This window comes from Monodon monoceros, unplaced genomic scaffold (genome assembly GCF_005190385.1).
Source record: "Monodon monoceros isolate NGI ecotype Baffin Bay Population unplaced genomic scaffold, NGI_Narwhal_1 Super_Scaffold_1, whole genome shotgun sequence".
Lineage (NCBI taxonomy): Eukaryota > Metazoa > Chordata > Mammalia > Artiodactyla > Monodontidae > Monodon > Monodon monoceros.
This window is the reverse complement of record NW_021703765.1, coordinates 26217410-26233375: the sequence shown is the minus strand read 5'-3', so window position 1 is coordinate 26233375 and position 15966 is coordinate 26217410. Positions and strand designations below refer to the sequence as shown.

At 39.0% G+C, this 15966-nt stretch overlaps 1 protein-coding gene across 3 annotated transcripts in view; it reads left to right on the top strand.

Annotated features, from left to right (window-relative positions):
- The window catches only part of CUNH18orf25 (chromosome unknown C18orf25 homolog), an 81136-nt gene that overhangs the window by 22955 nt on the left and 42215 nt on the right, over window positions 1–15966 (top strand). For all 3 annotated transcript variants that reach the window (XM_029227146.1, XM_029227156.1, XM_029227141.1), the window contains exon 2: window positions 9650–10434. In XM_029227146.1, the coding sequence (XP_029082979.1) occupies window positions 9720–10434 (715 nt within the window). In that variant the 5' untranslated portion in view covers window positions 9650–9719. The remainder of the gene's footprint in view (window positions 1–9649; window positions 10435–15966) is intronic.

Sequence of the window (15966 nt, the reverse complement as noted above, 5' to 3'; positions counted from 1 at the left end):
TTCTTAATCTCTTTATGGGATTCCTGTTGCACACATGTTGGCATTCTTGATGTCGGCATTCTTGATGTCCCATAAGTTTCTGAGGTCTGTTCATTTTTCTTTAATCTTTTTTATTCTTCAGATTGTGTAATTCCTGTTGAGCTCTCATCATATTCACTGAATTTTTAAAAAATTTATTTACTTTATTTATTTATATTTTTGGTTGTATTAGGTCTTTGTTGCTGTGTGTGGGCTTTCTAGTTGTGGCGAGCAGGCTCTAGAGCGCAGGCTCAGTAGTTGTGGCGCAGGGGCTTAGTTGCTTTGTGGCATGTGGGATCTTCCTGGACCAGCGCTCGAACCCGTGTCCCCTGCATTGGAAGCTGGATTCTTAACCACTGCACCACCAGGGAAGCCCCTCACTGATTCTTTATTCTTCCATCTTGAATCTGCTATTGAGCCTTTCTAGTGAATTTTTCCTTTCAAATGGAGAAAATGTCCATTTGGTTCTCTTTCAATGATTTGTCTTATTGAGGTTCTCTGTGGAATCATTGTCATCATACCTTCCTGTAATATTTTTAATAAATTTATTTTATTTATTTATTTTTGGCTGCATTGGGTCTTCATTGCTGCGCATGGGCTTTCTCTGGTTGCAGCGAACGGGGGCTACTTTTTGTTGTGCGCGGGCTTCTCATTGCGGTGGTTTCTCTTGTTGTGGAGCATGGGCTCTAGGAGCATGGGCTTCAGTAGTTGCGGCACGCGGGCTCAGTTGCTCTGCGGCATGTGGGATCTTCCCAGACCAGGGCTCGAACCCATGTCCCCTGCATTGGCAGGTAGATTCTTAACCACTGCGCCACCAGGGAAGCCCCTTCCCTGTAATTTTTAAATCATATTTTTCTTTAGTTCTTTGAACATATTTGAAATAACTTTTGAAGCCTTTGTCTGCCAAGTCCAACATCTGGGGATACTCATTTTTCTAGTGACTTTTTTGTTTGTTTGTTTTTTAAGGCTGCACCACGCGGCTTGCAGGATCTCAGTTCCCCAACCAGGGATCAAATCCGGCCGGCAGTGAAAGCACCGAGTCCTAACCACTGGACCGCCAGGGAATTCCCTCTGTTGACTTTTTATCTCCAGTGTATGGGGCACATTTCCTGTTTCTTTGAAAGTCTCTTAATTTTTTGTTGAAAACTGGACATTTTAGATAATATTGTAGCAACTTTGGATTCTGATTGTTTTTCCCTTTGAAAATGTTGCTATTTCTTCGTTTAGATAACTGGGGTAAATTTGGGAAATCTGTCTCTCCTGCAGTGTGTTGTTGCTTATGTCTCTGCTTTTTTGTTTTTTCCTGTTTAAAATTTTAAGCCTGGCCTTCTAGTGGTTGCTCTTGTCCTTTCTAGCATAGCTTATTGGTCAGCTAATGCTTGGGCGGAGTTGTGCTCAAACACCTAATTCCAGGAAGGATTTTTATTCTCTGCTGATGGATCTATATGTGGTTGGGGGAGTGCATTTTAAAGTTCAGGCCATTTTCTTTTTTGTTGTTGTTTTTTTTTTTTTTTTGCGGTACCCAGGCCTCTCACTGTTGTGGCCTCTCCCATTGCGGAGCACAGGCTCCGCGGCCATGGCTCACGGGCCTAGCCGCTCCGCGGCATGTGGGATCTTCCCGGACAAGGGCATGAACCCGTGTCCCCTGCATCGGCAGGCGGACTCTCAACCACTGCGCCACCAGGGAAGCCCTGTAGTGGTCTTTTATTTGTTTCACTTCTATATATGCTCCTTCATTGTAGGAATTTACCACAATTTATTTTACCGTTCTGTTGTTAATAGATGTTTGGTTTTTGTTTTGTCTATCACAAAACAGTGCTTTTATGACACATATGTTTCTCTAGACAGTGTTTTTCAAGCTTCAGGTTGCCAACTATTAGTTGTGAAATCATTTTACTGAGTCATGACCAGCACCAAATTTTTTAACTATGTAGAATGGAAAAGAAAATATCTGAGTACTTTACATAAGTTTTTTGTTTCATGAATATCACAAGAAGCTCCAGACTCCTTAGTCACCCCGTTTCCTGCACTCTAATCTCCAGAAAGCACTGCACATTCCCTGTTCTGTTTCTTCCCCTCCGTCTTCAGCTTCCTTCCACTTTGGTTTATCATCAGCAAAGTCACCAATATTCTCAACCTCCTCTCTGAACTTTCCCTTTATCTTCTGATACTAATAACAGTTTGGCTTTCCCCTGAGGGCACTGCTTCACCTTGCAAGGGGTGGCTGTGCTTTGTTTTTGTTTTTTAAAAAATATATTTTATTTATTTATTTAGGCTGTGTCAGGTCTTTGTTGTGGCATGCGGGATCATTAGTTGGCGGCATGTGAGCTGGGCACGTGGACTTCTTAGTTGCAGCATGCGTGTGGGGTCTAGCTCCCTGACCAGGGATTGAACCTGGGGCCCCTGCATTTGGAGCGTGGAGTCTTAACCACTGTGCCACCAGGGAAGTCCCGCCATTGACCCCTTTATATTGTGATGATTTTTGTTCCTTGCTTAGTGTCATTTTGTCCATTATTACTTTTGTCTTAATTCTTGGTCATTTCAATATACGCATAGATGCTTCCTCTGACACTGCTCACTCAGTTCCCGTAATGGTTTTGTTCTCTTGCCTACCTCAGCCACGTATTTCCATAGTCATACTCTAACCTATGTTTCTTGAACTGTCTGTTGTAAAGGGCCATTATATTTTTATTTACAATCCATCATTGGTGGATTTTTTGGGTAAAATACAGTCGAAATCAGATACTAGGAAATCAAAATGCTCTTTGGTTGTCATGACAATATCAAATTGCTGTAAATTTCTAATCAGTTACTCTTAATTTCTACACTTCCCTCATTGCAGACAGTCATTCAAGGACAGCACTTTGAGTGCTATTTTAGATCTTGTTAGTTACCAGTAACTGCAACCCTTCTGTAATCTCAGTTTCATTCACAGTGCTCTTGGACTACCACCTTCTATCTTTCCAGTTCAGTGTATACCCTTACTGCACTGGGATGTCCATTCTGTTTGTCCTAGCACATTTTCACTACCCCATACCTTCTTAATGTGATCATTTAAATCATATTCTTGTACACACTTGCTTTTTCTTGCTTTGTTCTAGTTGCTTGGTGAAACTACAGTTCAGGTTAAATCCAGTGTCTACCTCCTCTGCACTTGGACTTATACAGCTGAACTTGAAAGGAGGAGACAGATCCATGTATACCAGTTTCACTTTACATTCATGGCTATAGCCCTTAGAGTGGGCCCTTATTATTGTCTGGAAATCATATACTGTACTTGCCTAGTTTCTTCACTTTCTCACTGTTGTTTCACACCTGGTCCTCTGATCAGCCTCACCACCATCTTACTCATCCTCACTCTTAACTGATGACCTTGCTTTCTACTTTCTTGAGAAACTTGTAGCCAGAAGAAAACTTCCACAGATTCCCATCATGTTTATCTTTGGGCCATGCAAGATTAGAATGACACCTTTTGTTTTGATGATAATTTTTGCGTTAAGGTCTCTTTTGCCTGTTAATCATACAGATAAATCAGCTGGGGGGAGTGGTTATATAATTTTCAGTTATTTTCCTTTAAACCTTTGTATGTCCTTACGTATGGGGGATGGACATTAAACAATGACACAATTACTTAACTACAGTTATGCAAAGTGTCCTGAAGGAAAATAGGTGTGTAATATGTAGATAACAAGGATCTTATTAGTCTGTGAGGTACCCACGCTACCCCCAAGGAAGCAGTGTTTATTCTGATAACCTGCAAAGAGTAGCCAGCAAGAGGTCTGGCACAAAATGAGTGTGAAAGGCCAGAGATCTGAAAAAATTGTTTTTGTGACAGTTTTTGTAGCTAAAGAGAGCTGGGGTGTGAGTGGCCCAAGATGAAACTAGAGATGTGGACAGAGGTTTTGAGCAGGGAAGAACAATCACATTTTACCTCAAGTTTCTGTTAATGGTTTCTACATAGTTTAGAAATTGAGTATTGTGAATTCTTTTTCACCCTGTTTAAGTCATTGTATTTAGCAGTTTTATTCTTTGTCAGATTTTCTGTAACGTATGTTAAACCCTTTTCCATTTTTCACAAACCCCCAAACCTGCCTTATTTTTCACCTTGTATTATGCTTTGCTGACCAAGAAGGAGGTCTGATATGATACAAACTCCCTCCAGATTTTCCCAGTAGCCTAATTTACTCTTATACTTACCACTTCCTTATCTCCTCAGAGCAGGCAGTGTACTGCTTCCTTACCATGGTTTAACTTTTCTTCCTGTCCCCAAATTCTTTTGTGTTACTTTCTTAATTGTTACAGGACTAATAAAATAGTGCATTTTCATTGTCCAGAATTGACAGCCAGGTTTTGAAAATTATTGCATATGATTCTTTTTTTCTCTTTTTCCCTGTGTTGGGTCTTCGTTGCTGTGGCGGGCTTTCTCTAGTTGCGGCTAGTGGGGGCTACTCTTTATTGCGGAGCATGGGTTCTAGTCATGCAGTCTTCAGTAGTTGTGGCAAGCGGGCCCTGGAGTGTGTGGGCTTCAGCAGTTGTGGTGCGTGGGCTCAGTAGTTGTGGTGCATGGACTTTGGGGGGGCCCAGGCTTCAGTAGTTGTGCCTCGTGGGCTCTAGAGCTCAGGCTCAGTAGTTGTGGCTCACGGGCTCTAGAGAGCAGGCTCAGTAGTTGTGGCACATGGGCTTAGTTGCTCCGCGGCCTGTGGGATCTTCCCGGACCAGGGATCGAACCCGTGTTCCCTGCATTGGCAGGCGGATTCATAACCACTGCGCCACCAGGGAAGTCTGCATATAATTCTTTTAAAGGGAGAGAGAAAAACATCAGATAAAGCTCAAGTTGCCTTTTTTTTTTTAAAATTTATTTATTTTTGGCTGCATTGGGTCTTAGTTACTGCACGCGGGCTTTTCTCTAATTATGGCGAGCAGGGTACTACTCTTTGTTGTGGCACGCAGGCTTCTCACTGAGGTGGCTTCTCTTGCTGTGGAGCACAGGCTCTAGGTGCATGGGCTTCAGTAGTTGTGGCATGCGGGCTCAGTAGTTGTGGCTCGCGGGATCCAGAGCGCAGACTCAGTAGCTGTGGCGCACGGGCCCGGTTGCTCCGCGGCATGTGGGATCTTCCCGGACCAGGGCTCCAACCCATGTACCCTGCATTGGCAGGCAGATTCTCAACCACTGCGCCACCAGGGAAAGCCCTCAAGTTGCCTTTAACTACTCTCTCCTCTTGGTCAACCCCCACCCCCAACCTTATAGGACATTTAAAAAATACTTACAGAAAGTATGTGAAATCTTAAAAAAAATACTTTCTCATATAAACATGTCATATTTGCCTTGTAAAGGTATTGTTCTGCCTGTTCTGTGGAGAACAGGTTGGTGGGTAGGAGCAAGACTGAATATAGAGAGACAGGAGTTAACTCTCAGTCATTCCATTGAAAAATAAGTGATGGAGGTTGTGTTTAGAGTGATTGACAGTGGAGATAGAGAATAGTGGACAAGCTAGAAATCTAAGGATGTAGGATTGATAGGAATTAGTGATTGGTGGGATGCAATGAGTAAAGGAGAAAGCACTGTCAAGGATAATCCTCAGGTTTTTGGCATGAACAACTGAGATAATAGTGCTATTAACTGAGCTAGGGAAAGCTAGAGAAGGAGCAGAGTGGGGTAGTTCAAAGATTGATGTAGTGAATTGATTGTCTTTGTGAATCTAAATGACGTCAAGTGGATATTTGAGTGGACTGGTATAGAACTCAGAGAAAGTCTAAGTTGGAGAAACAAAATCACTAGTATAGGGATGGTAGTGGAAACTGTGAGTGGAGAATAGATCACTTTGGTGGGTGGGAAGAAGACTTTGCCCAAGGACTAAACTACTGAGGGGTTTGGTAGAGCGTTAAGCCTACAAAGTAGGCTGAGAAAGAGCAGCCAGAAGAATAGGGTGACCTGGAAGCCGAAGAAAGACAGTTTAAGGAGGAGAAAAGTGTGGTTAGGCATAGAATGCTGCTTATACATTCAGTAAGATGAAGGCCAGACTTTTGTCTGTTGGATTTAGAGATATGGGAGTCATCAATGACCCTGGTAAGAACTGTGTTACTGGTTTGATAGAAGCAGATATCAGGTGGGATTTGGCTGGAGAGGGAGTGTGAGAGGTAAGAAAATAGAGGAAGGGAGGTTAGACAACTCTCTTAATAAGGTTGGCTGTGAAAGAAGAGAATAGTACCCGCAGGAGGAGATGTGAGGTTGAAGTAGTAGATAGAAGGAGGATTTTAAAAATGTTTTAATGAATGAGTGAATGAATGAATGGATGGTCTAGATGAATGTGAGAGGTTGATGAGTGCCAAGGAATAATCAATAATGTAAGGTTCTAGGGAGATGAGGGGATGAGTTGTACTAACATATACATGTACGCATATATACATATACACAGAAGGGGATTGCCTTTAGATTGGAGGGAAGAACAGCATGGGAGGAAATGCTGTTCTAATAGGATAAATGCTATCTTGTATATTTCATACTTGAATGTAAATTTACTGTGAACATTAAATCAGAGGGTTGAGAGACTTTATCTCAAGGATGCAACTCCCATTTGATAGTTTTATCTTTTCTACTGCCAACTACATTTGACTACCTCTACCAGGAACATCCCACTTTTCCCCCGATCAAAAACAATATATGCAGTAAATAATCTGATTGTTTGGGAAGATTAATCTGTACTTCATTTTTATTCCGTTGCAGGGAGTTTTGTCAGAGCTTGTATTTCTATTTCCTGTGATTTTTTTTTCTTGTGTTTTATGAGTTACAACAAAATTCCACTATGGGGGGAAATTCTAATAGAATTCACTGACTAAATTTGACCCAAATAGTAGTTGGTGTCCTGAGCAGAAAAAAGTACAACTCCTTTTTTCTTCAGAAGACTTTTCAGTAGATTTTATGTTAGAATGGAGTTTTGAATAGGTAATAACTTATACGGGATACAGAATTCAAGAGGTACAAAACTATATACAGTAAAAAGTCTTTGACTCCTGTTCCTTCATTCACTCTCTTTCCTTGCCAAGGCAGCTGGTGTTACCATTTTCTTAAGTATCCTCCTAGAGATTTCTGTGCATCTATAGACAAACTCATATATAATTTTGTTCTTTATTTACACAAATGGTATAATGTATCTTTCTTGTTCATTTAACATTATGTGTTGGAAATTGCTCCATATTAGTATATGGAGAACCTTTTCATTCTTTTTTGCCACATAGTATGGGCATACCATGATGAGCTAACTGATGTCCTATTTATGGTTGATGCCAGTGTTTGTGATTGATATGGGCATATTTAATTGGTTTTGACTGCAATACTGGTTTCTTTTTTAGGCAGCAGAAGTCACTGTAAATCTCAACACTTAAATTTAAGGAAGTTGAAAGATAATTGATGTGTCATATTGAAAGACATTGATAATTGTCATGTTTTCTTAAAGGAAAAACAGACTAGATGCGTTTGTGTTACCCACATTATTTAGTTGAAGAAATGAGTTTTAAGGATCATTTTAACAAATTTTTCATTTGAGTACATTTCTCAGATATTTCAGCTTTAAGAAAAATTTTATTCCAGAATATAACTTCATTCTCTACAAAAGAATCAACTCTTATGTTTATTCAGTTAGAAAATCTGTTTTATTCCTCATACCTGGGGGTATTGCATATCTATGAATATTTTATTTCCTGGTTTTTTTTTTTTGTCAACATGCTTTATTTAAGACACTGGCAGTTTGTTGGTTTAACTTTTACTCTGTCTGTTGGCTTTCAGTGGTGTTGCATTCCTTTTGGAATGGTGTTTGGAATGACGTTTATGCTTATTTTCTTTCAGCTCAAAAATTAGTAATGGTACAAATACGCTTATGAAATAGACTACACATGGGATTAGGTTTTTTTCTCCCTTAATTTTATTTATTTATTTGTTTATTTATTTATTTATTTATTGCTGCTTGGGTCTTCATTGCTGCTCGCCGGCTTTCTCTAGTTGCGGCGATTGGGGGCTACTCTTTGTTGTGGTGCACAGGCTTCTCACTGCGATGGCTTCTCTTGTTGCGGAGCACGGGCTCTAGGTGCACAGGCTTCAGTAGTTGTGGCTCGCGGGCTCTAGAGCGCAGGCTCAGTAGTTGTGGCACACGGGCTTAGTTGCTCCGCGGCATGTGGGATCTTCCCGGACCAGGGCTCGAACCCGTGTCCCCTGCATTGGCAGGCGGATTCTTAACCACTGAGCCACCAGGGAAGCTCCATGAGATTGTTTTTAACTTACAAATGTTTCCAGTGGCCATGAATGTTCTGGTTTTCATGAATGTGTTAAGGAAAATTCATCAGAATGCCTGTTTTATCAGCAGCTGAGAACAGGACCTGAAAAAAACCTCAGATATATAGAACATTTATGTTTACAGTAAGCAAAAAAGTAAGCTTGTCATGTTAGATCAATAAATAACTCCATTTTTCAGATATCTTCTAGTTGCTATCTACCATATAGTGAACTATCAAGTAACTTGATGGAATGAAGTGACGGAGATGTCTTATTGTGCCTCACTGACATACCATCTAGCTTAATGTTTGTGTCTGTCTGTGACTTATGGCACATGATCATTGCCTTCTTTAACATCAGTTGTTCAGGGTGAGGTATTTACTTGCTTTGCACATTGTTAGCATCCTCTTAAAAAACCACTAGTTAATGAAGTTTGCACTGTATAGGTCACAACTCTTGTGGCTAATGATTATGTCCTGTTTCTCTGTGATTAAGTGGAGTTGTAGCACACACAGTGGTGGAAAGATATTAGGTTCTAAAGTTAGCATAGGAGGTGGAGAATGTGTGTAGGGGGTTTTCTTTTAACCCCCTTAAGTCATTCATAGAATAGAGAGTTTTAGGTTTTTTGGGTTCACAAAGTAGTTAATCTGTATTTAGTGGCTATTGTTTATGAAACAAAACATATGTTTAAACATTAGACTCATCATATTCAGCATGAGGAGAGGTTTGTGGGAACTAGGAAGAACTGAGGAAACAGCAGATTCAGGTTTTTCATCTTAATGCCCCTCTAGAGCAACTCCTGTTGAGAGGAATGACAACTTTGATGCATGTAATTACTTTTGTTGCCCACTTGCCAAATGCACTTAATTGATGGGTTTTTTTCCCTTTAACATAAGTGTACATTTGATGTCACTCCACTGTAACTCACTCCCTTGCTTCCTTTCTTTGAGGATTTGAATGTAAAAGTAATCATTCCAGTTCACTTGTTGTAGACCAGTTTTTTTGGAACATTCCTTTTCATTTACAGTTTACATACTTGCTAACTATATCAAAGCTTTGAGGATCCTTTTCTTGAACAGTTTAAATAAAGTTTTAAAGTTGAAAATCCTTGTTTGGTTGCTTGCTGGTCTTGCAAGTTCAGTAATAGAAGATTAATATTGTGCCATTTTTAGTAGCTGTGTATGCCAGTATTTTGGTCGTATTAAGTCCTTTGAATTTGACTGTTGTTCAAGCAAATAATAGATACATGTATTTTAAAGGCCTATATGATGGTAACTTTTGCTGCCCACTTAGAAAGGTAGGAATGTTGTGTTGATTAAATAATCTGCCATTTCCGTTTATTGATTTTTGTGTGTTTTTGTACAGGTTGCTTTCCCGTTGCATCTTTGACATAGTTTCCTAGACTCTGCTCCATGATTTAACTTGAAAGTCTGAAATGAAGATGGAGGAGGCAGTGGGAAAAGTTGAAGAACTCATTGAGTCTGAAGTCCCACCAAAAACATCCGAACAAGAGACAGCTAAGGAGGAAGATGGATCTGTAGAACTGGAATCTCAAGTTCCGAAAGATGGTGTGGTGGATTCTACAGTTCTTTCTTCAATGCCCTGCTTGTTGATGGAACTGAGAAGGGACTCTTCTGAGTCTCAGTTGGCATCCACGGAAAGTGACAAGCCGACAACTGGTCGAGTTTATGAGAGTGACTCCTCTAACCACTGCATGCTTTCCCCTTCCTCTAGTGGTCACCTGGCCGATTCAGATACACTGTCTTCTGCAGAGGAGAATGAACCCTCCCAGGCAGAAACAGCGGTAGAAGGAGACCCTTCCGGAGTGTCTGGTGCCACAGTTGGGCGCAAGTCTCGCCGGTCCCGATCTGAAAGTGAAACATCCACCATGGCTGCCAAGAAAAACCGGCAATCCAGTGATAAACAGAATGGCCGAGTCGCCAAGGTTAAAGGTCATCGGAGCCAAAAGCACAAGGAGAGAATCAGGCTACTGAGGCAGAAACGGGAGGCTGCTGCACGAAAGAAATATAACTTGTTGCAGGACAGTAGTACCAGTGATAGTGACCTGACTTGTGACTCAAGCACGAGCTCATCAGATGATGATGAAGAAGTTTCAGGGAGCAGCAAGACAATCACTGCAGAGATACCAGGTAGAGGATGTTTTTTAAACTGACTGTAGAGCACCTGATGGCATTTCTCAGCTCTCAGGCTCAGTTAGATGAGTGACACTTGAAAAAATCCAGGAGACCTGCAGCTCTGTGTAAATTTGAAGACTGCAGTGTATTAACAAGACATGGCCAATTTAAAAACCTGTTCTGAGGTTTCCAGTGCACTTTAGCACAACAGCCAAAAAAAATACTTAATGATCGGGACAGGATTATTTTTAAGTAATGGAATTTCTCACAAGTCTCTTTCTCTGTAACACATTACCTGAATTCCCATCATTGCCTTTCTAGCACTACTTAGATTTAATACTCACTGTTCAGCATTATTACTAAGTACGTTTTCCTCAGGAATAGGCACCTTGCTTTATTATATAGCCACTGCACTCGAGCTTATGGTGTCTGAAATAACATGTTCTACCTTTCGTTAAAGGTTTCTAATAACTATTCCTTCTAAAACAGTAGTTTTATGTGTCCCCCCCCATTCAGTGCATGTTTAGCTAGTTGTCACTTGCATTGAAAGGAATGTTTTTTGCAAAATTTCCCCCTTAACGCCCCCAAGTTTAAAAAGTACAGAAAAATCTGCTGTTCCAGCTCTTATTGGTATAAGAGTCTGTAATTTATTACATGTTTGACACATCTGCTTTCTCCATATTACTACGTCTGGTACTGTGTATGTACTACAAAGGCAGTCTTGAGATTTCATAGTGGAAGAAAGGTGAGGTCTGAATGGTTCTTGGGTGAATTCTCATTATTGAAGAGACTCGATTAGGAACATTCTGTAAAGTACATGGCATTTAATAGATCATGACAGCATTATTTATTGCTACGTTAAAGGGGGATGTTTTGGTTTTCAAAGTTTTATGGGTGACTGTTCTTTCCTCCTAGTTTTCTGAAATGTTTGTTTCTATACGTCAGCATATTGCTGCTATACAAAGAATATTTCAAGATAAATCATATTGGTTAATTAAACCTATAGCTAACCAAACTTACAGAAACTCAGTAATAAGAATGATTTTATAGGTGTTCAACTTAAAATAAAAGCATCATCCATATAGTGTATTAAATATGAGTTTTTAACCATCATTGGAAATGCTTACTGTTTTAATATCTATTGAATTCCTTTGGTAGTTCCTTATGTTAAAATTACTGGGGGAGGGGATTTAATTGAAGCTCATCAGATGACTGCATGAGAGAAGCAAACTTTGGGGTTGTTCTAAGGCAGGTTCTAGGTGTATTTCAGATTTACATTTAATATTTTAAAGAAAGCTATATTAACACCTATACAATTGTTTATGCATTCTTATGTCCTGTTCTAAGCTATTAATCAGGATCATGATGGATCTCTTGATATAGTGCTTACTTAATTCCACTCACTAAATAGATTTTTATGTAACTGCTCAATACTTTGTCTTTTTATGGAAAGGGAGAAGGTGGGTGAACAAAGTGCTCTTTGAAGATAGACCCCATTGTAGAGGTGGCATGAAAAATATCTTCGTGGGCATTCTCCCTATTTGGCTTAAATAGGTTAGGTGTGCTTTGTTCATATTTTCCAAACCTCTTTGCTAATTGACTACCTTGACCAGTGTCTAAAACTTCTAAAACATCAGTCTTCTGTTTCTTGTCTATTCTGAATTGTATACTAACCAAAACACCAAATTATCTGAATCTGTAATTTAGTTTCTGTTGTGCACACCACTTAATAAGTTGGTGGATTTTGAAAATATGAAGAGTTTTCTAAGGTAATCATGGAGAATCAAATGGGAGGTAAGCTGTAGGGCCACTGTATATGACTGCCTAGGCTGTGCACCACAGAGTTACAGAAGGCGCTGTACACATAAGCAGCTGTGAATGGTCTTTCCTGGAATTATGCAAAGCAAAGGTAGAACATCCTAAGTTTAAATATTAGGAAGTTCATTTCAATTATCCACATTGTTACGCCCGAAAAATTTTGACATTTTTCATTGCTGATGTCATAATTATGTATACCTCAGTTTCTTGAATCAGATTATAACTTTGGGGCAGGGGGGATACACTCTACCTTATAGCAAGGCAGTTGTTGAAAAGTTGTATAGATTGTAAAGATAGGATAAATTGTGAACTGACTTATAAGATGAGTGCAACACCATGGACATTCAGGTGAACTTAAACTGGATGTACCTAACAGCAAATCTCTTGGAATTTGAAATTTGAATCCAGCTGTTTATACAGAATGGAAACCAAGAGGAAAAGTAAAAACTGAGATTCTTGCTATATGCTTTCATCAAGGTACAACTAATTTAGTAATTCAGAATTGCTGTATTTATAAACTTTTTTTGGCAGCAGCTTAGACATTGAAGGAATTATGCTAAATATTCACTTATGCCAAACAGTTGAACAATTAATGCATTTTCTTTTAAAGAGTGGAAATAATTAATGCTGCAGACTTATATAGTGCATGGTGATGATTAATAATTGAGTTTGATATTTGGACAGTAGATGTTTATGAAGTGGTTTTGTTGTTGTTGCTTTAGTTAACAGTTAACTGACAGGCAGCTTAGTATCCACACTAGATCATTCTTTCCTTGAAGTTTTTGAAACTATATTGCTCTTTTAAGAATCTGGAGGTATCATATCAAGATAATTCTGGCACTTCTTTCATTTGGGGGACTTAGAGATGAGCAAAAATAGAGTATTTTGTAGTGCATATTAATGTGAAAATACTATGTGGTAGTCTTGAGTATTCAAGGCTTTTGTTGAGTGTCTCATTTATAGGTGATATTTTTGTATTATTAATCTTTGTACTTTATTATTAGAGCATTATTTCTGCGGGGGTTGGGGGGGTCAGTTTTTCTGTAAAATCACTTTGAGACTAGAGCTGTAAAGTCTGCTCTTGCAGGGATTTTTTTTTTTTTTTTTTGGCCATGACACACGGCTTGTGGGATCTTGGTTCCCCGACCAGGGATTGAACCTGGGCCCTCAGCAGTGAAAACTCAGAGCCTTAACAATTGGACTGCCAGGGAATTCCCTGCAGGGAATTTTGATTTTAGTGAATGTGAATAAGTCTGTGACATCAGACTTCAATTCAAAAATTCTCCGAACAGACCAGCTTACATGCATCATTGTAGGTGGGCAGCAGGGAAGAGTTTTTCCAGTGACTGTTGTTTTTCATAATATTTAGTATAGAATAAACCTCAGGGTAGCTTCATCTTGTCTTGGCTATAATGACCTGCTTTTGTGTGGTTTAATAGTCCACCATGCAAGTGCCCACTCAGACTGAGGTTCCAAAAATAGTATCCACCTTGGTAGGTAAGGGTCAGTTGTCTTGGCTGCTTTGCATTTTAGAAAATCTAATCGGTCTTTGTTGGAGAATGTCAGGGAGGCTGTTGAGGACACCTGTTTAAGATCATCTGAATCCTCAATCCATGTGGCCAGGCGCAGCTCAGTCCTACTGAAGCTAGGATCTCAGCACTCACTACTCACCACACACAATTATACAGTGAAATTCCTCATGATAAGCTATCATTTTACCTTACAGTTTTTCTGAGGTAGAGACTTATTACGCTTGATCAATTAACTCTTACTTGGAAATGAAAAAAATTTCTTTAGTAAATCCTTTGTAGGAAATTTTGAAAATAGAAAAATGTGATGTATAAGATTAAAATCCTACTTTCGTTAACATTTAAGTATATTGCCTTCCATAATATGTAACAAAATTTATCATACTATGTATACTTCTTTCTTTCCCTCTAACATTGCATTTTGAGCCTTTAACCAAAACACAATTGTCTCCCTAAAACCATGTATGGATTTTGAATAATTTAGCTAACTATAAAATAACTTCCCTACTCCTGGCCCTTTGGGCTGTTCTTAGTTTTTGCTATTATGAGGAAGGGTATGAACACTTGAAGGCTCTTGACACATACTGCCAAACTACTTTTTAATACTTTATTAAGTTTATTCCATCCAGGAGCTTGAGTATTTGTTGCATTATATTCTTTCTATTGAGTGTTTATAAAAATGTTGCTGGTTTGATGGATGAACTGTATCTTTAATTTGCATTTCTTTGATTACTAATGAAGTTGAAAAATCATATTGGCCATTTGTATTCTTTTGGTAAACAGTCTATTCATGTTCTTTGCACATTTTCCTCTTGCTACACTTGTTTTTTTATTTTAATTGATTTGTGAGGATTCTTAACCTACTGGGGATTGAATTACTTGAAAAATATTATTATTAATTTAAGCAGTAGCAACTCATGGTAGAAGATAAGACCCCCAAACCCATGTTAGGAATTCCATGACCTTTTTCCTATATTGAATATGAAGTGACTAAAAGCCCCATGTCCCCAGTTTAAGCCTCTGTAATCTGATTGTATTTTGGTAGCTGTTTAGGAGACTCACTAAATACATTGATAACAAGACACCGAGACTGAGTAATCAGTTGAAGACTGCCTGAAAAGTGATTAGTAAATGCAAACAAAGCAGGTAATATCTGTGCAGTTTTCAGTCTGGCTATATGTTAGAATCACTTGTTGGGGGTTGGGAGCATTTAAAACTTATGATGCCCAGACCCCACTGCAGACGAATTAAATCAGAATCTCTGGATCTGACCCAGGCATCAGCATTTTTCTCCCAGCTTTTTTGAGATACAGTTGACATATAACATTGTGTAAGTTTAAGTAAGGTATACAACGTGTTGATGTGATAAATGTATATACTGCGAAATGATTAGCACAGTAGGGTTAGTTAACACGCCTCTCACTTCACGTAGTTATAATTTGTGTGTTGGGAAGTTTTAAGATCTGCTCTCTTAGCAACTCTCAAATATACAATACAGTATTGTTAACTATAGCCACCATGCTGTATTACATCCCCAGAACTTATTCATCTTATAACTGGAAGTTTGTCCTATTTGATCACCTTCACTCATCCTTGCTGCACCCCGTACTCTCCACCAAACTACTCTGTTTTTTTGAATTTGTTTTTTTTAAGATTCCACATGCAAGTGAGATCATACAGTGTTTGTCTTTCTCGGACTTATTTCACTTAGCATAAAGGCACCAGCATTTTTAAGCTCCCAGGTGATGACAGTGGGCAGCCAGGCTGAGAACTACTCAGTTAAGCAAAGTGATATGTTAAGTCTCCCATAGCTAAAAATCATTGTAAAACTGGTAGTCTGCTTCTGTTAAGTTCTGAACAGTGTCATCTAGTTTTTAAATATGTTATTAGTGATTAATAAACATAAGCACCTTTAAATTTTACTCCATTTAAGTGATTATTTTAAAAGCATGCATTGTTTAAATGTGGTTTTCTCTATGCTACAGTGTCTAGATAATGTTACCTTAAATTTAGAAGCTTTGAAATCTTACTGGTGGGTATCCTTTGGCAATCTCTAATGTTAAAGCACCAAGGTATTATTTTCAGCCTGCTTTTCCTAGCTTATTTCCTAAAGTGGGTGCCTTTAAAAACTTTGTGTATGCAAAAGCATAAGCTTTGCTTTTGATGTCTTTCTCAAAGTAGGATATATTTTAGTGTTAAT